Source organism: Saimiri boliviensis, chromosome 5, assembly GCF_048565385.1.
Source record: "Saimiri boliviensis isolate mSaiBol1 chromosome 5, mSaiBol1.pri, whole genome shotgun sequence".
Taxonomy (NCBI): Eukaryota; Metazoa; Chordata; class Mammalia; order Primates; family Cebidae; genus Saimiri; species Saimiri boliviensis.
The window spans coordinates 116,003,245-116,027,785 of NC_133453.1; the positions used below are offsets into that span (position 1 = coordinate 116,003,245).

General features: G+C 36.5%; 1 protein-coding gene across 5 annotated transcripts in view; it reads right to left on the minus strand.

Moving 5' to 3' along the window:
- EPB41L5 (erythrocyte membrane protein band 4.1 like 5) overlaps nucleotides 1-24,541 on the minus strand; it is a 135,345-nt gene that overhangs the window by 68,943 nt on the left and 41,861 nt on the right. For all 5 annotated transcript variants that reach the window (XM_039479952.2, XM_074399848.1, XM_074399847.1 and 2 more), the window contains 11 exons: nucleotides 22,149-22,191; nucleotides 21,115-21,193; nucleotides 19,731-19,775; nucleotides 19,497-19,549; nucleotides 18,147-18,267; nucleotides 17,924-18,011; nucleotides 16,697-16,785; nucleotides 13,543-13,612; nucleotides 10,283-10,452; nucleotides 9,125-9,231; nucleotides 7,609-7,636 (listed from right to left, as the gene is read on the minus strand). In XM_039479952.2, coding sequence (XP_039335886.1) covers nucleotides 7,609-7,636; nucleotides 9,125-9,231; nucleotides 10,283-10,452; nucleotides 13,543-13,612; nucleotides 16,697-16,785; nucleotides 17,924-18,011; nucleotides 18,147-18,267; nucleotides 19,497-19,549; nucleotides 19,731-19,775; nucleotides 21,115-21,193; nucleotides 22,149-22,191 — 893 coding nt within the window. The remainder of the gene's footprint in view (nucleotides 1-7,608; nucleotides 7,637-9,124; nucleotides 9,232-10,282; nucleotides 10,453-13,542; nucleotides 13,613-16,696; nucleotides 16,786-17,923; nucleotides 18,012-18,146; nucleotides 18,268-19,496; nucleotides 19,550-19,730; nucleotides 19,776-21,114; nucleotides 21,194-22,148; nucleotides 22,192-24,541) is intronic.

Below are 24,541 nucleotides of genomic sequence, written 5' to 3' on the forward strand. Positions count from 1 at the left end.
GTTTGAAACCTCTGTGTGTACACCTTCCTCTCCAAATGACTTATAAATATGTTTTTAAATTTTCAGCTTAGTTTGTACCTATCCCCACACCCATCCCCCTAAAAAGCACTTGAAAAAAGCCTCAACCTATAATACAAAAAAAAAAACAAAAACTAGTGAACAGCAGAAAAAAAAATTCAATAAAATAAGAACTCAAAGATGAACTATAATTCACAACAAAATGAGAAAAATGTTTCCTAATGTCAGATATTATAACACAAGGATAAATGGTATCCCTGAAGTAAGAAATTCAACTATATAAATAATAATTCAAGCCAGGCATGGTGGTGCACGCCTGTAATCCCAGCTACTCCAGAGCTTGAATCCAGGAAGTGGAGGTTGCTTGAGCCAAGATGGTACCACTGCACTCCAGCCTGGGCGACAGAGTGAGACTCCATCTCAAAATAATAATAACAATAATGACAATAATAATAATAATTCAAAGTTATAAAAAAATTCCTTGAAAGTGAGAAAATAATTTGCAGATTTAATGACAGCACTGTGTTTCAGGAAAATGAGATAGATAATTAAATACAATCAATCCCTATTGTTCACCACTAACTTTCAAGGATAAAGACAGAATATTTTGGGTACCCCAAGTAGATTTAAAAGCAAATCACTACCAATCATCAGGTGGGCAAAGACTTCCCATAGCAATAATCAAGACTATTATATTATAACCAGCCAAAATCTCACTCTACTAAGAGGAAACAGGCAAAGCTCTCAAATATAACCTCTGAATAGAGTATCCAGAAGCCTTTCTAACAAGGTGAGAGCAGAATAAAAACTACCTAATAATGAAAGTCAGCCAGTTAAGAACCTAAGAATGAAGAGAGGCCCTGCTAAAAGGCTGGGGGATGGAGAGTGAATACATTTCATGTTCTATTTTTTTTTTTAAGAACTACAGATCAATTACAAGTTGAGTCACCATAACTTGTACCTCCACTGTCCAGGTTCAAAGCCAAGTTGTGTCACTAGGTCTACTCTGTACACCTTGGTTTACTCATTTGCATGAGACTGTTAGAATGACTAAATGACTTAATATTAGTAAAATACAAATAACAGTGATTACAACAACAACAACAACAAAATACCTTTAAAAGAAATACTATTGGTGAAGCATGGTGGCTCAGGCCTGTAACCCCAGCACTCTCAGGTGCCAAGGCAGGAGGACTGCCTGAGCCCAGGAGTTTGAGACCAGTCTGAGCAACACAGCCAAACCTTCAGCTCTACAAAAAATTTAAAATAGCTAGGTGTGGAGGTGGGTGCCAGCAGTAGTCTCAGATACTTGAGAGGCTGGCGTAGGAGGATTGCTTGATCCCAGGAGGTTGAGGCTGCAGTGAGCCATGATCATGCCACTGCATTGCAGACTAGGTGACAGAGCAAGACCCTGGCTCACAAAGAAAAGAAAAGAAAAGAATCCCAAAACGAACAAACAAAAACCAAACAATTTAGTGTAGATCCATTGCCAAGGCAATTTTAAAGACTATCTATACCCATCAGGCACAATTTCTTTTTACTAACCATGTTGCTATTCCCAGAATACCCGTGATCCTAAGTCTTAATGAAATCTCACCCAGCCTGCTTGGTACAGAAGTTAGACTTACTAGTACATGGTCCCTTGGTAATTCTCTGAAGCTTTTCTTTTCAACTAGGAATAGCTTCAGTAGGTGATCAATAAGAATAATGAGAACAAAATACTTGTAAGTGATGTTAATTGAACCATAGCTTCCTGTTTTCAAATGATTTGAAATATAGAAAGCATTATTTTTTGATAATTATGTATAGTCATTCACTTCCATGAACATGAAGAAACTACTGAATTATTTCTTATTACTGACCTAGTTCAAGCTTTGCCTTTTAAAAGACTACATCCAATAACTGAACCGTTTTGCTCTTACATATTATATTTTCTACTCATTTGATTTCTTCTACTATTTTTCTTTTCTTCTTTACTGCATAGTCAGCCTGTATAAGAAGTACTATTAATTGAAATGTCAACTATCCTTTAAAACATCACCTCTTAAAATACTTTATAGTATTCATGACTTACAAGAGAGTAGTTAGGAGCCAAAATAGTACAAGAAAAATGACTGACACTAGCCAATTTAAAAATCTGCTATTCAAATAGGCATTTTACAAAACTGCAGAGTACAAGGTCAAGAAGCTTTTCAGGCCAAATAGTTGTGACTTTTCAAACAGTAGTGTTTTCCATGGTTCAATGGAGCAAAACTGTTCATACAAACAAACTGGGAGGGCAAGAGTGAAAGGGCATATAGCATGCCAGTCTGAGCTCAGGTTTTCTCAAGCACTGTGACAGCTGGTGCTCAATAACCTTCAGGAGAGTTGGGTCCCCCTCTACATTTCATTTCTAAAAGCCTGGTCTAAAAAAAAGTCATTCCTTAAACATACCATTTCTGCTATGTTTTCCAGGGCCAAAAGCATCGCTAATGAAGAGACACTAACATTTAGCCATTAAAGTTAAATTAACCATAATTACAAAACAGACACTATATATATTCATATTTTTTTTTTTTGGAAATGTATTTCAAAACATAAAGAAGGACCTCCTATCTTGCAAATAAAAGCCTAAATTTTTCAACTACCTATCATTGCTAAATACTTTGTTTACATTTCTGCTAACTTTAGCAGGTACACACTTTTTACTTTAAGCTCTAACATCCCATATCCCAGCTTCCTTTTCAGGAAAGCAAGACACATCCATTAAATAAACAAAACAGTTTCAAATATGCAGAAAATCTCTAATATTACTCCATTTTTCTTTTTACTTTCTTTTTCTTTTTTTTTGAGACAGAGGCTCACTCTGTCACCCAGGCTAGAGTGCAGTAGCACAATTTTGGCTCACTGCAACCCCTGGGTTCAAGCAATTATCCTGCCTCAGCCTCCTGAGTAGCTGGGATTACAGGCGTGGACCACCATGCCAAGCTAATTTTTGTATCTTTAGTAGAGACAGGGTTTCACCATGTTGGCCTTGCTGGTCTCGAACTCCTGATCTCAGGTGACCCACCTGTCTTGGCCTCCCAAAGTGCCAGGATTACAGGCATGAGCCACCACGCCTGGCCATTACTCCATTTTTCTTAAAAGCATAGCTTATAAATAAATCCAAGAAAAATAAAAGTATACAGCACAGAAAAGGCAAAAGATGTTGGCTTTTTTACCTAATAAAAATTTCATGGAGAGAATTCCACACTTCCTCCCTGCTCTATTTATTTTACTATTATTATTATTATTATTATTTTCAACAGCCTACTGACAGCTAAAGAAATTTGAGGGGAGTCCTTGTTCAAAAAGCAGAGTGTTATTACAGTCAATCACTAATCATGGCCTGACTTTAACAACTTTCTAAGCGGAAAAAAAAAAAAAAGAAGAGATTTCAAGGTAAGGCTGATGATACTCTCAATATCCAAAAGCAACCAACTCCTTTGAAAAAGCTCTAGTGAAACACCAACCATATAAGAGTACAGATAAATTCAAAAATAAACTATATCTGTGGGTATGGTCTGAATCTTATCTCTAACAGGCATTCTAGCAGACTCTAATACATAATAAATGTTAATCATTACATGACACTGTAGACTCATTGTAATATATACTATTAAAATTAATAGAACCGGCTGGGCATGGTGTCTCACACATGTAATCCCAGCACTTAGGGAGGTCAAGGTGAGTGGATCACTTGAGGTCAGAAGTTTGAAACCAGCCTGGCCAACATGGTGAAACCCTGTCCCTATTAAAAATCCAAGAAATTAGGCGGGCATAGTGGTGTGTGTCTGTAATCTCAGTTACGTGGGAGGCTGAGGCAGGAGAATCACTTGAACCCAGGAGGTGGAGGTTGCAGTGAACCAAGATCACACCACTGCCCTCCAGCCTGGGCAATACAGCAAAACTCTGTCTCAAATAAATATAATAAAATAAAATAAATGGAGCCATCAGAAGCAAAACTTTCAGAATGGTAACTTGAAAACAAAAACGGATACTCTCCCCAATGAAACAAACATTTAACTGGTTTTAAAAAAAAATTTTTTTTTTTTTGACACAGGGTCTCACTTCGTTATCTGGGCTGCAGTGTAGTGGCACCACCTCAGCTCACTGCAGCCTCAACCACCCTGGATCAAGCAATCTCCCTGCCTCAGCCTCTATGTAGCTAGGGACTACCAGTGCACACAACCAAGTGTGGCTAATTTTTTTTTTACATTTTTTGTAGAGAAAGAGTTTTGCCATTTTGCCAAGGCTGGCCTCAAACTCCTGGGTTCATGCGATCTGCCCGCCTCAGCCTCCCTAAATGCTAGGATTACAGGCATTAAGTCACCACGCCTGGCCAAAAAAAAAAAAAATTTTATTTTTGAGACAGGGATCTCACTCTGTTGCCCAGGTTGGAGTGCAGTGGTGGGTGATCATGGCTCACTGCAGCCTCAACTTCCTGGATTCAAGTGATTCTCCTACCTCAGCCTCCCAAGTACCTGGGACCACATGCAGGTGCCATCACACCCAGTTGGTTAAATTTCATATTGTTTGTAGAGATGGGGTTTTGCCACGTTGCCCAGGCTGTCTGGAACTCCTGGGTTTAAGCAATCCTCCCATCTTGGCCTCCCAAAGTGCTGGGATCAGAGGCATGAACCAATGTGCCTGGCTTTAAAAAAAAACTGTTTTTAATCGTTAAAAGGCGCACACCAAGTGAAGAAATATTTATTCAATAAAATCTACAAAATCTCATTAAGGTCTAAGTTTGTGACATTTGAACCACAATTTCCAATCTCAGTATGTTAGCAGCTCTACTCCTGGTTGGTGCAGCCAAGAAGATGTGGCTAACACTCCTCTCGTTCTCTATACTTTAAACTGTCTATTTTAAATATGTTCAAGAGCTAAGGAAACCAATCACATCTAAAGAAATGAAGTATGACAACTATGTCTCATGAAATTGAGAGTATCATTACAGAGAAATTATAAAAAAGAACCAAAGAGAAATTCTGAAATTGAAAAGTATGGTAGCAGAAATAGAAGATTAACAAAGGGGCTCCACAGCAGATTTAAGTAGGTAAAAGAATCAGTAAGCTTAAAGACAGGGCAAGTGAGATTACATAGTCTTAAAAAAAAGTATAGAGAGAAGCGAACAGACTCAGAGACCTGTAGGACACCATCAAATGTAAAAACTTACATGTTAATAAGAATTCCAGAAGAGAAAGAGAGCATAAAGAATATCTGAAGAAATAATGGGTGAAACTTCCAGACTCGATGGAAGGGTTATTTCATGGAAAAGTAACTATATGAAAACTAGACTGGCAATATCTACATCAAATAAAATAAACTTTAAAACAAAAGTTACTAGAGATTAAAAAGAAACATTTTGTCACAATAAAAAGAACAGTCCATCAGGATAATATAACAATTATCAACACATACATATCTACCCCAAATCCACAATACACATGAAACAAAAACAGAAAGAACTGAAGGGGAGGAAGAAATAGACAATAGTTGTAGACTACAATAGTCCACTCTCTATAATGGATTAAAACTAGGCAAAAGATGAACAATGAAATAGAAGAACTGAACACAATAAACGAACAGACATCTATAACACACTCCACTCAGAAACAGCAAAATACATCCTCTTCTTAAGTACACATAAACCATTTTCCAGGGTGACTCATATTGCAGGGTGTGTAAAACAAGTCTCAATAAATTTAAAGGGATTAAAAGCATACAAAGTATGTCCTCTACCCATCATGGAATAAAATTAGAAAAAACAAAATTTTGATATTCACAAATACATGGAAATTTAGCAACACACTCCTAAGTAACCAAACAAGTCAAAGAAGAAATCACAAGTTAGAAAATAATTTGAGATAAACAAAAAACAAGAACACAGCATAGCAAAACTTATTGAATCAAAGCAGTGCTTGAAAGAAAATTTAATAGCTTTAAATGTTAAAAAATAAAGATTTTAAATAACCTAATCTTCCACCTTAAGATACTAGAAAACTAGCTAACTAAATCTAAAGCAAACAGAAGGAAAAAATGACACAGAGCAAAAATTAATGAAACAGAAAAATCAATAAAACCAAAAGCTAGTTCTATTTGAAAAGGTCAACAAAATTGGCAAACTTTTGCTAGACTAGTCAAGGAAAAAAAAAACCAACTCAAAATACTAAAAATCAGAAAGGAATAAGGAGACATTACTATGGACCTTTTAGAAATACAAGGCAAAAGGGAATGCAAACTGTGTGCCAACAAATTAGACACCATAGATAAAAGAGATAAGCTCTAGAAAGATACAACTCCCAAAATGAATCAAGATAAAAAAATTCAGTCTGGGAGGGCTCATCCCTGTAATCCGGGCAATCATGGGAGGGTGGGTAAGAGGATTCCTTGAGCCTGGAGTTTGAGACCAGCCTGGGCAACACAGTGAGACCCCATCTCTACAAAAAATTCAAAAATTAGCCAGGCATGACAGCAAGTACCTGTAGTCCCAGCTACATGGGAGGCCTCACTTGAGCCTAGGAGGGTGAGGCTGCAGTGAGCCAAGCCATGCTCAGGCTGTACTGCAGCCAGAGTGAAAGAGCTAGGCCCTATCTCAATTAAAAAAAGAGAAGAAAAGAAAATCTGAATAGATCTCTCAGAAGAGACTGAATCAAGAATTTTTAAAGCTTCACATAAAGAGAAAACTGGCTTTAATGGTGAATTCTACCATACATTTGAATAATTAATACCAATTGTTTACAAATTCTTCCCAAGAAATAGAGAAGGGAACATAAACAAACTTATTTTGTAAAGTCAGTATTACCCACCCTGACATAAAAAACCAGACAATGGAAGACTCTGGCAAACCACTTTATTTCTCTATACCTTAGTTACAACATTTGTAAAAATGAGAAGGTTGGCCTAGATTTTTTGGCCTGTATGCAATGAAAGGGAGAGAAAACTGCTATTAAAATTAACCTATATCTAAATTGTATCCTAGTTGAATAAATCCTGATTTATGAGAACTCTTTTGGACAGGGCCTTGAAGGCAGAAGATGGCATGATGCTCTACAGCACATTTCCATAACTGTTTGCATGCTTTTGGATGATCCTTTATAACAGACCAGTATCTCTGATGAATATAGAACCACAAATACAAAAACATACTAGGCAAATGAAATCCAGCAACATATAACATAAAGGACTATACACCACAACCAAGTATGATTTATCCCACAAATAAAATTGCTTATTTGCAAATCAACCTTTGTTCTTTGAGCTCCTTACACATAAGAATCAAAATTTATCTGTAGATCCTCAGCCACTTGCCAATAACAAATATATGTTATTCTCTTTATGAATGGCACATCTGCCCTGACCCCATTCTTTACTTCCCTCAACTGCTTTAATTTTTCACCACATCAATTTTATCTGGCATTATGTATTTATTTATTCACTGATATATCCCCAGTGCCTAGGGACAACCAGACACTTTGGTAAGTCTTAAATACTTGTTTAACTAATGATAGCAACTACATAAATTCCAAACATCTGATAGCAATTCCTAAGCTGCAAGACATTACTCACCTAAGTTCTTCAGGTTTTGTAGTACATGCTAACAGAAGGAAAAACGATAACATGTCATTAGTTTCATCTTACATGATAAACTGCTGCACTATTCAAAGCAAAACTTTAATTGCTTCATAAGCCATGTTTCATAATCATAAATGTATTTCTTTAAGAAAGGGTCTTTCATGTTTTTGAGGAGATAGGGGTGGGTCTCACTACGGTTGCCCAGGCTCATCTCAAACTCCTGAGAGTTGAGCTTGTGGGCTGCTCAAGCAATCCTCTCACCTTAGCCTCCCAAAGGGCTGGGATTAAAGGTGTGAGCCACCACACTTGGCCCCAACCATAAATCTGAAAACCTGCAATTCATCAAAGTGTTTTGGGGTTCACACCACTAAAGTCAACAATGGCAGTTATTTTCATTTTTCAAATAAAGCAATAAAATGCATATATATCTCCTCCTTTTAAACAGCACCATCTGTAGGCCTCCAGAGTGAGCTGACTCATTATGAATTACCACCAGTGGAAAAAAAGAGGAAACTTTAATTACGACTTTTTTTAAAAAAAAAAAAAGTCAATACTGCCCAACAACAAATCATTACAGTTGTTTTTGGAAAACTGGTGATGACTCTGACAGTGGAAATACTTAAAATTAAATTTGCATTTTAACATAAATTCAGTTTAAAACTAAACACAAGGTTTAATATATTTTTCAAGGTAAACAATGCTTTTTCTTATATAATTGATCTTAATCAGCAAGTAGCACTTAGGAATTAGGAAATGGCTATGTATAACATTGAGGATTACATTTTAAAATAATATTTACCAGAATCCTTAATATTATAAGACAGTATGAAATAATTTTTACTTAAAAAAATTCATCACAAGACAATGTTTTGGCCAGCCATGACTGTACTCCTTTGGATTACTTTGGGTGGCCAAGGCGGACAGATCACTTGAGGTCAGGAGTTCAAGACCAGCCTGGCCAACATGGCAAAATCCCATCTTACCAAAAATACAAAAATGAGCGATGAGTGGTGGCATAAGCCTGTAATCCCAGCTACTCAGGTAGCTGAGGCACAAGAATTGCTTGAATCTGGGAGGCAAAGGTTGCAGTGAGCTGAGATGACGCCACTGCACTCCAACCTGGGGGAGACAGAGTGAGAGTGTCTCAAAAAAAAAAAAAGATAATGTTTTTAAAAATTCCTAAGGGGATTAAGGGATGTTTTAGAATGAGATCTACAAATCAAAAAGGGAGAGACTATGTTGCTGTACAGAAACACAGTTTTGCATACAAAAACTGAACATAACCTTAGACTATCATTTTTGAATTGGGATTAACACAAAGTTTAATCTCTGCTAATAATACAGGTAATTTTTCTCTGTGTAACCCACGAAATTGATTCTGCCAGAAAAGTACTTTAGTTGACTGGAACAGACCTAAGAAGATGATTCAGGTAACTTCCTCTTATGTAAACACCAGCACATAATTAATTGTCAAGGAAGAATAATCCTTTGAAACAGGGTTGCACTTCACCTTTCATTTGTAGAGTTCGTCTAGAATATCGTTTGCTAGGCCTTCTTTCAAAGGATGCTGATCTTCTTGCTTTATTCGTTTTTGTGGTCTGATACTCTGTTTTCCCACTAAATGAGGCATAACAACAAGAGCAAGATAAATCTGAGGTCTACAGTAATAAAACAGACACAAATGAGACAGTCTACATTCAGGTTCTCCTTAAAAGAATCATCCTAAACTTCATCCTACAGGAACAACTACCAATAAATAGTCTTCATTTCTCTCTTTATCATATCATATCATTCTTTCACTCTAGGCTTTTGTGACATATGCAACAGATTATGTTTTTTTATTTTCTCATAAGCATGCATATCACCTAAATACACATTAAATAAGTTTGAAGTATCTGTCCTTTTATGGAAACTCCCTCTCTTTCCCATCTAAACTCCTCAGTACAAAGTATGTAATCAAAAGAACATTTTCAGTTACCTTTTCTAATTGTGATGTACATTTTTCAGTATAATTCTCCAGAAATGTTTTTTAAGACTATTGTCTTATTCTCCTTAATTTCCATTTAAATTCAATTCAGAAAATGCCTCCTCACTTTTAATATAAGTACAATAGAATACTACTTCTATTAATTCCACACAGTCAACTTGCCACATTACTGGTACTATCCATTCCTTCTTTAAATGATATTAACTGATTTCCATGGCATGCAGAAAACTCACAACCAGTAATCCACGGTCCAGTAAACCAAAACATTTCTAACTCATGACAACAAACAAGGCGTCATGAGAATAATGAACTTCAGGTTTATACAGAACCACAAATGTCATCCAGACTAATATCCCATTCGGTGCAAGAAACCCTTTTCTATATGGTATCCAGTGGTTGGCTGGAGAGTTAAATAGATAAATTGGGAGTGGGTTAATATATAAAGTTAACGTCAAGAAGGATATAAAAGCTATTATACAATTACTGTTTTTCCATCTATTCAAGAAATTATAGCCAATAATAATACCACTTTTTAAATTTTATTTTGGTCAATGGAAGGCTCTGGCAAACCACTTTATTTCTCTATACCTTAGTTAACATATCTGTAAAAATGAGAAGGTTGGTCTACATTTTGGGGACTGTATGCAATGAAAGAAAGAGAAAACAGCTATTAAAATTTACCTATATCTAAATCGTGATCCCAGTCGAATAAATCCTGATCGATGAGAACTCTTTTGGACAGGGCCTCGAAGGCGGAAGAAGGCATGATGCTCTACAGCACATTTCCATAAATGTTTGCATGCTTTTGGATGATCCAGTCTAAAGACAAATGTATGTTCCTGTTCTTTGCCCTGAAAAAGAAAAGTATATAAAAAGAGATAATTACTAGGTCAAACAGTCATGTCTCTTATTTCTGAGATACAAACACATCTACGAATGTCTAGTGTGCTCCCTGAAATTCAGACACTCTTTATAGTATCAACATAATAAGGGCAGAGTTGAAATCAAGTTGTTCACTTTCTCAGCCAATACAAAATTATTCCTAAGAATTATTCCCCTCCCCTCTACTTACATGATCTCATTTGTCAGAGAGATCGAGACCATCCTGGTCAACATGGTGAAACCCCGTCTCTACTAAAAATACAAAACATTAGCTGGGCATGGTGGTGCGTGCCTGTAATCCCAGCTACTCAGGAGGCTGAGGCAGGAGAATTGCCTGAACCCAGGAGGTGGAGGTTGCAGTGAGCCAAGATCGCGCCTTTGCACTCCAGCCTGGGTAACAAGAGCAAAACTCCGTCTCAAAAAAAAAAAAAAAGTATACATGGCTACATATTTTTGCAGACTTGTCTATTATGTGCTTCTAGTTTACCATTTACTGCACTGTTACAACAGCTTATCTACTTACTGGACACTTTTTACTACACTAAAATTTCCTTAAGAATATGAAATATTTCTCATTCAACCTGATAAAATAAAAAGCCTACCACTATACCTAGGACATAAGCACTCAGTACCACCACTTCTTATGTGAACAACTTTAGAGTCAAAATAGAACATCAAGATCTACTGATTGCAAGCAGTGCTTCCCATTAAGCAGCACCAAAGTGACACAACCAAGCTTCTGATAAACTCTGTTTCTTTATTTTACCAATATTGATAAAAACCTAATAAAGTTTCACGCATAAACTCAAAGACCATTTACCAACAAAGGTGTTATTATTAGAGAAAAGTGATCAGTTTAACATCCATATTCAAAAACTTGGGGGGAAAAAGGATACTGAGTGTATAGGAGTCTTTAACTTAAATAATTTCTACAGTCTGATTCTTTTTCCCAGTTATTATGATATTCAGATAGGTCCACATACATCCAAAATAACGACAGCAAATAACTGGAGGGCTACTACCACAATGCAGGGTAATACTCACCTGATCTCAGCTTTTCATTTATTAGTATTTATGTTGGAATTTACACTCACATTTTCCTATAGCACTTTTATGAGACCAATAGAAAAGAACATGAACACAAAATGTCCCACAGAAATACAAAAACAAGCATGACCAAATGTTAACATCTCTATCTGTTAATAGAAGATGAAATTTAAAACAATAAAATTCCATGAAAAGGGAAAACCCAATGCTGGCAAAGTTTCAGGAAAACTCTTGAGTTTTCCTTTTACCTTCACCTATTGCTTGTTGCATTTCACACGGGTACAACCAAAATAAATTATTATTACTAATAGTAATGAAAAAGTGAATTATAAATTACAAATAGACGGGAAATATGTTTAAAAGATGCCTGCATATGACAAAAGCTGGAAGAGAAACATAGAAGAGCCAAGTGCAGTTGCTCACGCCTGTAATCCCAGCACTTTGGGAGGCCAAGACGGGAGGATCACTTGAGGTCAGTAGTTCAAGATCAGCATGGCCAACATGGCAAAATCCCATTTATACTAAAAATACAAAAATCAGCCACACATGGTGGTACATGCCTGTAATCCCAGCTACTCGGGAGGCTGAGGCAAGAGAATCATTTGAACCCAGGGGTTGGAGGTTGCAGTGAATCAAGATCACACCACTGCACTCAGCCTGGAGAACAGAGCAAGACTCTACCTCAAAAAAGCAAAATAAAAACACAGAAGACATTTTAAAACAGGAAAAGTATAGCAGTGAAATTACCTAGGAGAGGAAAATGAAAAAGAATGGATTTTTTAAAAATCTTCTCATCGTTATAAAAATTTTTAAACATACAGAAAAACTGAATGTCCATATACAATCTAGATTAAACAACTACTAATATTTTGCTCAAATTGCTTTTATCTATATGTATGCATATGTTAAAATGTATTAATTTGCATAAAGCAAAATTCTTGCCTTTTCTGAAGTATCATATAAATGAAATCATTCAATACATAATCTTTTAAATCTGGCTTCTTTCATAAAGAACAATGCATGTGAGTTGCATCCATGCATGTACCAATTAAGAACCATACTGTGGCTGGGTGCCGAGGCTCACATCTGTAATACCAGCACTTTGGGAGGCCGAGGCAGGAGGATCACAAGGTCAGGAGATCGAGACCATCCTGGGCAACATGGCGAACCCCGTCTCTACTAAAAATACAAAAAATTAGCTGGGCATGGTGATACATGCCTGTGGTCCCAGCTACTAGGAGGCTGAGGCAGGGGAATCGCTTGAACCTGGGAGGTGGAGGTTGCAGTGAGTCGAGATCACACCACTGCACTCCAGCCTGGAAACAGAGCAAGACTCGTGTCTCAAAAAAAAAAAAAAGAACCACACTGTAACTGATACAAAGTAATCTTTAATTCAAAAGGCTGTATGATTAATATTATTAGGTAGATCTTTTTGATCAGTTAATAAAGAGATCAAGTTGGTCTGTCCTGCCTGTAATCTCAACACTTTCAGAAGCCAAAGTGGGAGCATTACCTGAGGCCAGAAGTTTGAGACCAACCTTGGCAACACAGTGAGATCCTCTGTCTCTACAAATAAATGAAAAAATTAGCCAGGCATGGTGGCATGCACCTGTAGTCCCACCTACTCAGGAGGCTGAGGCGGGAGTATCACTTGAGCCTAGAAGGTCAAGGCTGCAGTGAGCTATGTTTGTGCCACTGCACTCCAGCCTGGGTGACAGAGAGAGACCCTGTCTTTAAAAAAAAAAATGTCACTTAAATGTAAGCTTTTATACACCTCAGATATATTATCAATGAAGAAACAAAAAGAAACTTTTACATTATTTTTCATCCTAAGGCTGGAAAACCGTATTTTTAGGATGGTATGAACCAAGTAAGGAAATTATTTAAAGCATTAATTATACTGTTTCCATTCTGTGGCTCTTTAAAACAATGAGGTATATTCCCTCTTTTAGAGAGAGAAGTTACCACGTAATACCGTCACTGTTAAACAAGTAATATGATTTTATTCCTACCTGATCATCATCTTCTACAACCACCAAGGTTAGTTTATTCTTCTTAAAATCCAATCTGGTTATCTTCGGCCTATAATATAATATGAGAATAAAACCCAAATTACAAATAAATGTTCTCTAAATATGAAATCAAGTTTTTATTTGAAACACATTTAACCATCTAACTCCTGAACTAAAAACTGACAGGAGGGTAAACATAATTTGTAATGCCCACCAAAAAGTCTCATCTACAAGATAGGATAACAGAAAAACGCAGTACATGTTTCAAAAGCATTATCTCTGACAAAATTGAGGCTGCACATATCAGACGTTAAAAATATTAAGGAAAAAGAAAACAAAGAAATCTATTTATTTGATAGGTCTCAATTATGGTGTAAGAGATGCTTTAGGCCTAGGTAAAACTGTTTCAGTGTTGAAGCAGAAGGCAGCACAGGAACTAGACATAGGAATGACCATAAAGCTTTAAAAATGGCATAAAGTAAAACACTGATGATGGTCTTCAAATCTATTCTGTTTGTTTGTTTGAGATGGGGTCTCACTGTGTTGCACAGGGTGCAATGCAGTAGTGTGTTCATAGCTCACCGCAGCCGTGAACTCCCAGGCTCATTAATCCTCCTGCCTCAGCCTTACACTTATACCATAACACCAGGCTAATTTTTCTATTTTTTGTAGAGAGGGCATCTTGCTATGTTACCCAGGCTGGTCTCAAATTCCCCAAAGTACTGGAATTACAGGCATGAGCCACTATAACCAGCCTCAACTCTGTTTTCAACAGGAATTTTGGTTTGAGGAAATAGACTTTAATTTTTTTAACCTACTTTATGGCCCGCTTTCCAACTGTATCTCCCTACCTGTAAATTCCAAACCACGTATACCACATTTGAACTCTGTATTTCTATAAACTGTGAATGTCAAGACAATGTGACGCTCACTCCCACTCACTAATCTTTAAAGATAACTTACATAAAATACACGTAAAAGAGAACTTGTTTACAAGAGCTTTACTAAAACAATAATGAATAAATAAATAATAGCAGGAGAAGGAAAGGAAACAGAATCTCACTCTGTCACCCATGCTGGAGTGCAGTGGCGTGATCTTTGCTCACTACAACCTCTACCTCCCGGGTTCAAGCAATTCTCCTGCCTCAGCCTCCAGAATACCTGGGATTACAGGTGCATGCCACTATGCCACACCTGGCTAATCTTTATATTTTTTAGTAGAGACAGTGTTTCACCATGTTGGCCAGGCTGGTCTCGAACTCGTGACCTCAAGTGAGCCCTGGCCTGGACCTCTCAAAGTGCAGGGATTACAGATGTGAGCCACCAGGACTGCCCTAAGTACTCTTTTAATTGTTTTACAAGTAGTAATTAACTCTCAAGACAATCTTATGAAAAGGTACGGAAAGGTGCTTTCTCTCTGCCTAAAGCATTCTTAGGCCTGGAAGCAAATTCCATCTGCCCTCAGGATAAGCTGAAAGTATGAGAGGATTTAACTCTCAAGAAATGGGAAGATAATTGCTCCAGTTCCTCACCCATCAAGGGACAACTGTAAAGGTTGAGAGACAAGTCTCTCAAAGAGTCCCTAAGACGAACACCCAGATGCAAAACTAAATGAAATACTACCTTCAATTTTTTGAGGGAAATAATTTTCAACCTAAAATTCTATTCTCAGCCTAATTATCAAAAAAAAAAAAGACAAAAAATCATTTTAAGGCATCTAAGGATTCAAACAAATTACTTTTCTTAGGTAGTTACTTCCTTTACTTAAGACAGTTGGCGGGGATGGGCAGAGGGGGAGGGGGGCAAAGAAAAAGGAAGCCATGGGAGGACCACACAGGACCCTAGCTGAGAATACCGGAAAGGGAAGTCTCAAGATAAAAGCTGGAGAGCAACCTGAACAGCAAACAGTTCCAATGTGAACAGAAGAATCATTTAATGCAACCCTTGATAACTTTAAAAAAGCCTGAGGAGAAGACAAAGGCAGGTCATTTAAAGGGATGTGTTGGGTGTGTGAGATGGGGGAGCCAAGAACTCTAGAACAAAAACAAAAAGCTAAACAGAAAGGAAATATAATATCTGTTGTGAGTTCCAGGACTTCAAAGCTGATCAAGAAAAAGGATGGCGTAACAGGCTTTATTAAGCAGTGTTTGGAAAGGGTTGCATGATAGGGGCGGTCCTTCACAGCAGGTCACCTTCCAGAGACAGCAGCTGCAAAGCTACCATCCAGATGGGGAAGAGGGCAAGGAAACTCTTAGGAGGGAGGAGGATCTGAGAGGGGGGCTTAAGTGCCTACGATGGCATTCAGCAGTTAAGTGCCAGAGATCTGGGTCAGAGAGCTCAGAAAGGCAGCAGTGGTTTTGGGGTCCTTTAATCTACAGAGCTTGCCTGATTTGTGTTTAGTAGATGTTAGGGGGCAGTTTCATGGGATATACAAAGCAGAAATAGCTAAAAACATACTTAGTAGGCTTTGTTTAAAGTAACTAGATATGTCAGAATTTGAGTTTGATGCCAGAGGGCTTTGCGCTAACAGTCCCTGTCTAGTGTACACAAGTATACACATAAGCTCTGTACTAGTTCTGATACAGACATATTATAAACACTACCCTGATTCTCAGCTTCTAGAACACCAGACAAAACCTGATGAACTCAATTATGGCCAAGAAATCCAAGAAAAATCTATCCTTGATGTAAAAGTAAAACGTAAATGTGACTTAAAAGTATGAACTTTTTAAAAGCTGGAACAGTATAAGGAGTACAGCTGAAAGAAGGGATAAAAATATTAGTATCTTCCTCTTACACCATAGGGAGTAAAGGGATTGTGGAATAATAAATATTAAAAATAATGCCATGATTACATGAAGGCCATGTGAACATCTGATACATATAAAAATATAAATTATTTGTATTAAGATGTATTTTGTGGTATACTTTGAAGCTAATGGGAAATACAGCTAGAAGAGTTTTAATAATTGCCCCTGAAGAGTGGGAATAATGATACGTAAAAGTGTGACAGGAGACAGTAGCTTCTCATTGACAAGTTTTTCATAACTATTTAATTTCCAAACTCCAGTTTACATATTAACTTAATGTAAATGATTTTACTCATTGAAAACCAAAACAACAGTAAGTATCTTTGACAGTAACTCTTGCTTACCAAAAAAATAAGCCAATTTTGGTATCTCCTTCAAAAACAAGGACTCCTGTTGGTGTTAGTCCCAAACTATAGTCATTCCCATCTCTAGCCTAATGTAAGGGGAGAAAAATGTGTTAGCTTTACTTGTATAAAACGGGTTTCACATTTTCACACAACTTTAAAATTTTATTTTTGTACTGAATTATATTAATTACATACAGGCTAATATTAACACACGAGATGTTTTCAACACTTAGAGTATCCAAAATAACATTCTCAGAAAAATTTATGCATATATTTTAATTTCTAGTCATTGAACATTAGTTTTAGAGTATATCTTCATTGAAAGTGGGTAGCTACACTCCCACTACAAAGAAAGCTGTTTCCACATTCTTCCCATATTGTATGTATGACTTAGATCATGTATTTTGGAAAAGACTGCTGATATGGTTTGGTTCTGTGTCTATACCCAAATCTTGTGTCAAACTGTAATCGCCAGTGTTGGAGGAGGGGCCTGGTGGGAGGTGACTGAATCAAGGAGGTAGACTTCCCCCTTGCTGTTCTCATGATAGTGAATGAGTTCTCACCAGATCTGGTTGTTTGAAAGTGTGCAGCACCTCCCCTTTTGCTCTCTCTCCTGTCAGCCATGTAAATATGTGGCTGTTTGCCCTTCTCTCTCCCCCTATACGTTTCCTGAGGCCCACAGAGAGGCAGAAGCCTATAAAGCCTACAGAACCATGAGCCAATTAGACCTCTTTATAAATTACGCAGTCTCAGGTATGTCTTTATAGCAGTGCAAGAACGGACTAATACAACTGCCTTTCCAGAAAAATGTTACTAGTTAAACTAGAAATAAATCACTACAAAGCTGTTGCACAGTTTATCAAAATCTTTAAGCTATAACTCTTCAACTTTGCATTCTGAATTATTTTAACAGAGCCCACTCAGTGTAAGTCATGTAATAGGAAGTTGAAAGAAAAATGGCTCAAAAGCTTAAAATAATTTTTACAGGGGAAAAAAACAGCTTAAGGGAACCAAATACCTTGTGTTAGGGATTTGATTGCTTCTCTTCTTTCTTGTAATGAACTTTTCTGTGAGATTCTAGTCACTCAGTATTTAACCATACATCCAAAGTACCCAGTGCTAGCTTATGCAAACTCCATGTCCTCCCTCATACTGAAATATTCCACGGTCGCTGTGAATCTCCAAAGAATAAATTTTTTAAAAAGCATTGCAACACATGCTTACCTTGACCACATGCATATCAACCCCATACATTTCTAGCCATTTGGCTTTATTCAGATAATTGGTTTCAGCCTGTGCTGGTGTTTGACCTCTGAAATTTAAAACAATTATTTTTAAAATAACAATAAACATAAAATAAATTCTATACCAAGGATACAAATAGAAGAAAATGAATATGAAATAACTATTATAATTTTTAAAGAAAGTATAGTCAAATGCCAGATACCTGTATTCCTTCCATTTTTCAAAAATAGCCAGTTCCATCTCTTCAGTCTGAGTAGGCACAAACCTGAACTCAGAGACAAGTTCAGGACTATGCTCAGCAAGATCATAGTCACCAAGTTCAGCTATAAACAGAAGTTTCAAAAAGTTATATGTATTTCCTGCTAAATGATTCAAAAACCATTTCATTAATGAAAATTGTTAAGATTAGAAAGATTCTTTCCTAGGAATTTCTTATAGAAATTCATAATAGACAATTCTCCAAAAGTGAATCCAGCATATCAGTCATATATATATATATATATATCTCATGTTTATTGTTGGTAGTGTATTTTTAATTACATATCTTTCTCTTAATCTATTCACACCTCGGTGCTTAGCCTTTGAAAACTGCTTTCTAGACTTCCATAAAGAGATACCTCTGACCTTACAGTGAATAAATGAAAACATTTAGCAATCATTAAAAGACAATTAACTGGCAACTATTAAGAATATTACTAATGCTGGGTATGGTGATTTATGCTTAGAGTCACAGTACTTTTGGGGGTTGAGGTGGGAAGATCATTTGAGACCAGCCTAGGCAACACAGCAAGACCTCCTCTTTGGAGGGTGGGGGCGGAAGCACAAAAATTAGCCTGGCATGATGGCCTCTAGACCCAGCTACTAAGGTGGCTGAGGCGGGAAGATCATTTGAGCCCAGGAGTTCAAGGGTTCAGAGAGCTATGATCACACAATGCACTCTAGCCACCTGGGTGATAAGAGTGAGACCCCGTCTCCAAAAAAAAAAAAAGAATAGTACTGATATACACTGAATATGGCATATTATATCTATGTAAAATATAGTCCCTGTCTTCCAAAATTTTAAAATTATTAATCCTAAAAAAATAACTGAAATGAACTAAAAAAAACTGGTGGGAGGAAGCAGCAGGAAAAAAACTGAACGATGCACAAACATGTATGTACTCATCTGTGGTTATTTCTGAACAAAAGGTGGGCTTGGAGAAAAAGGACTGCTAAACTGTATGGCTTCAGCAACAATTTACTCTTACATAACTGCATTTCTGTTAAGGAAAAAGTTAGCCGAAGTCCCCATCATAACATTTACTGACTTAACAGGTAGACTATGACTTTTCAACATTTCAGGTGGGAAGGGAGGAATTACATTAAAGAGAAGAAAAAGAAGGCAATGTTCTAAAACAAGTAAGAGTCAGAGTTGGACACTGATAGAAGTTTATACAAAAACAGTGTTGTTTCTTTCCTTGCACATAATTAGAATCTTCTGAAATTCTTTAACTAAAAACACAAAAAAAAGGATTATACTTGAGTCTTAACAGTAAACATAAGAACCTCTTACCTTGCAGATTATAAGCTGCCAATTGCACTGCTGTATCAAAGGGACATTCTAATCTAAGGCCAAAACACAAGTTTGTTAGAAAAGTCAATTTCATAACCTTCATTTTTAAGATAAGCAAAAATAACACATACTTTATGTTGATCATTTGTTTTTCACAACTATAAACTTATTTTTTAAATAATTTTTCAACCACCCAAGGAAATGTGCATTGATCCTTAAATAACTAATACTCACTTTCCGCTGAGAATATCTTGTTTTAACTGAAGAACAAATAAATACCTAAGAAAAATGAAAGGCACAAATTTAACCCAACAGCACAGTCTACTGTGAAAAAAAAATCTTACCCTTCTAATTTAAGAAGTATTATTTTATTAAAAATTATTTGTATTAATATATAAATGATGTATATCGTTTGTGGATACATAAAATAATTGAATGATTTTATATAATTTTTAAGGATCAAGTCAGGATACGTGGGATATCCATCACCTTAAATATTTGTCTCTTCTTTATGCCAGAAATATTTGAATTATTTTCTTCCAGCTATTCTGAAATGTAAAATACGTAATGGTAAACTATAGTCACCCTACTGATCTAACACTAGATCTTAGAAGTATTCTTAATTATAGATTCAGTGCAGTGGCTCACACTTACAATCCTAGCACTTTGGGAGGCCGAGGCAGGTAGATTACTTGAGGTCAGGAGTTCAAGACTAGCCTGGCCAACAGGGCAAAACCCCATCTCTACTAAAATACACAAATTAGCTGGGTGTGGTGGCAGGTGCCTGTAATCCCAGCTGCTCAGGAGGCTGAGGCAGGAGAATTGCTTGAACCCGGTGGGGGGCAGAGGTTGCAGTGAGCTGAGAACATGCCATTTCACCTCAGCCTGGACAACAGAGCAAGACATCTACTTCTTATGTGATAAGACATCTTCTTATGTTATAAAACATCTACTTCTTATCCTTCTTATGAAGGATAAAACTACAGATAATAGCTACAATCTCATTGTCAAGGTATTCTAGAGGAAACCCTTCTAAAGGAACTCAAAAGCTCAACTTTTTCATTTAGTAAATAGCATGTGTACATGGAGTCATGAATTTATGATAGAGACCATGAATAAATACAAAGGAGGCAGGATAAAATTAAAGTAAGTATATATAACATAAGGTTTATTCAAAACTATTCAAACCAAAATCCAATGTTTTTCATTAATCAATGGCATTTCAATGAGTAAAGAAAGTTGGGTGCCAATTTGAATAAACTCCCTGTGGCCAAAGATAGATTATTTTCAATATCAATAAATATAATATTGCAATGTATTGAAACATATCAATCCTGCTAAAATTTCTGAGTTGAGAGCGACATTTAAAAAAAAAGAACTCACTAGTCAGCTTTGGAGGATGCTAAGGAACCAACACTTTATTTTGAAAACGATAAAGAAAAAGAATCATACACTTAAAAAACACTGTTCCAGAATAAAATTCTATTATTTGAGGTCTTGTTACCCGGGGCCAGAAATCCATTTTATTAGTTGACTATAAATTGGAAACAATATAAAGACAATCTTTCAAAACTATCAAAATACCCCGGCCCGGCACAATTCTAGACAGTGTTCTTACCGGGTTAGCTCCTCACGAAGATTATTTGGCTCTGAGGAATAAAACTTAACTCGAAGATGCAGACAATAAGGTGAACCAACTGTCATTAAAAAAAAAAAAAAGACGGGGGAGGGGTTTAATAGACTATTTAAGTAATACTCTTAATACTCTTAATACTTTTAATACCAGACAGAAAATTGGCCAAAAATCTACTGGAGACAGGTTTTTGTGGCATTGCTACAGGTTAGATCATAGACTTAAACCTGACACAAAAAGATCAATTAGATTTTTTTAAATGTACCAAACCCTCATACAATATATTAATATCCTCTCTCATCCGAAGAACAGACAGCTCTAGACTAATTTTAACAGTTCAGGGTCAAATGCATCCAATCAAAGTCTTACTGTGCAATCTAACAGTCCTGAAAACCTGCTAACCTGTATTTCTCGAGAGAACTGAGGAATGCCTATGTTATTAACTGCTCATAGTGAATCTTCCCACACAAATTCATTTCAGCTAGTTCACTAACTTCTATAATTTCAGTGGTCTCATTATTTTGAGACAAGAGTTGAGGCGCCCTAAAAACTCTGATAAAAAGTCAAGTTGGATAATGGATAAACAACGGTATTTTCTTTCTGAATGACACTAATATTTTAAGTGAATTGTTTCATTTTTCTTAATTTTAAAATATTATAACAAAGTCTCGAAACATTTTCAATATTAGGACATATAACAAACAGGGCTAAACAGGAAAATTCCAAAACAAATAATTAACAAATAACAGTTAAGCATTTTGGAGAAAGTCAATCCCATTTGCAATCTGCAAGGTTTTCTCCTGGAAAGTTAAACCCCAACATGGCTGAGTCTAGATTAGTATCAAGACTGTGTAACTTGGGGAGTGGCTAAGTGTATCAAAATAAAATGATTTCTAGAAAATGAAAATGCCAAAAAATTCATCTGAAATGTAATTTCTTATGTCCTACTAAGAATCAGAATTTCTAATATAGTCTATTTCCTCTTCCCCCCCACACACACATAATTTTTCAGGACTTACTTTTTACTTGCTTTTTGATGCTTTTCGTACCATCCAACCAATGCTGAAAAACAAATACAAAAATTTAATTAAGCAGAACTTTAAAATTTTAATTACTAAAAGTTACTTCATTGTGCCTATACTGATAACCACAAGGAAATACTTCACAAGAAAAAAAGTGAAGTGAATGAGAAAAGAGGTGAGGGGGCAGAGTATCTATTCAATATCCACAGCAAGCTTCTGATGCACATGAACAAAAAAACCTAAAACCTGATAGGTGACTTATTTTTTTAATACATACTTTAAGTTCTGTGATACATGTGGAGAACATGCAGGTTACATAGGGATACACGTACCATGGTGGTTTGCTGCACCTATCAACCCGTCATCTACATTATGAATTTCTCCTAATAATATCCCTCCCCGCATTCCCCAACAGTGCCCCGGGGTGTGATGTTCCCCTCCCTGCATCCATGTGTGTGTGTGTGTGTGTGTGTGTGTGTGTGTGTGTGTGTTTTACTTAGGTAGCTACTTACCATGTGTTCTTATTGTTGAATTCTCACTTATGAGTGAGACCATACAGTGTTTGGTTTTCTGTTACTGTATGAATTTGCTGAGAATGATGGTTTCCAACTTAATCTATGTCCCTGCAAAGGACATGAATTCATCCTTTTTTATGGCTACATAGTATTCCATGGTGTGAATGTGCCACATTTTCTTTAACCAGTCTATCATTGATGGGCATTTGGGTTGGTTCCAAGTCTTTGCCATTGTGAAAAGTACTGCACTAAATATATGTGTGCATGTGTCTTTATAGTAGAATGATTTATAATCCTTTGGGTATATACCCAGTAATGGGATTGCTGGGTCAAATGGTATGTGTTTCTAGAACCTTGAAGAATCACCACACTGTCTTCCACAATGGTTGAACTAATTTACATTCCCATTAACAATGTAAAAGAGTTCCTATTTCTCCACATCCTTTCCAGCATCTGTTGTTTCCTGCTTTTTAATGATCGCCATTCTAACTGGCATGGGATAGTATCTCATTATGGTTTTGATTTGCATTTCTCTAATAAACAGTGATGATGAGCTTTTTTCCATATAGTTGTCCACCGCATAAATTTGTCTTTTGAGAAATGTCTGTTCATATCCTTCACCTACTTTTTGATGAGTTTGTTTTTTTCTCAAAAATTTAAGTTCCTTGTAGATTCTGGATATTAGCCCTTTGTCAGATGTGTAGATTACAAAAATTTTCTCCCATTCTGTTGGTTGCAGGTTCACTGTGATGATAGTTTCTTTTGCTGTGCAGAAGCTCTTCAGTTTAATTAGATCAGATGGTTGTAGATGTGTGGTGTTATTTCTGAGGCCTCTGTTCTGTTCCATTGGCTATACAGGCTCTTTTTTGGTTCCATATGAAATTTCAAGTAGTTTTTTCTAATTCTGTAAAGAAAGTCAAGGGTACATTGATGGGGATAACACTGAATATAAATTACATTGGGCAGTATGGCCATTTTCACAATATTGATTCTTCCTATCCATGAGCATGGAATGTTTCTCCATTTGTTTGTGCCCTTTCTTATTTCTTTGAGCAGTGGTTTGTAGCTATCCTCGAAGAGGTCTTTCACATCCCTGTGAGTTGTATTTCTAGGTATTTTATTTTCTTTGTAGCAATTGTGAATGGGAGTTCATTCACAATTTGGCTGTCTGTTATTAGTGTATAGAAATGCTTGTGATTTTTGCACACTAATTTTCTATCCTGAGACTTTGCTGAAGTTGCTTATCAGCCTAAGGAGATTTTTGGACTGAGATGATGAGGTTTTCTAAATATACAATTATGTCATATGCAAATAGAGACAATTTTACTTATTCTCTTCCTATTATACCCTTTCTTTCTTTCTCTTGCCTGATTGCCCTGGCCAGAACTTCAAATACTATGTTAAATAGGAATGGTGAGAGAGGGCATCCTTGTCTTGTGCCAGTTTTCAAAGGGAATACTTCTGGCTTTTGCCCATTCAGTATGATATTGGCTGTGGGTTTGTCATAAATAGCTCTTATTATTTTGAGATACATTCCATCAATACCTAGTTTATTGAGAGTTTTAATGTAAAGGGGTTCTGAACTTTATCAAAGGTCTTTTCTGCATCTATTGAGAAAATAATGTCGCATTTGTCATTGGTTCTGTTTGTGATGGATTACATTTGTTAATTTGTGTATGTTGAACCAGTCTTGCATCCCAGGGATGAAGCCGACTTGATTGCGGTGGATGAGCTTTTTGATGTGCTGCTGGATTCGGTTTGCCAGTCTTTTATTGAGGATTTTCACACTGATATTCATCAGGGATATTGACCTGAAATTTTGTTGTTGTTGTGTCTATGCCCAGTATTGTTATCAGTATAATGCTGGCCTCAGAA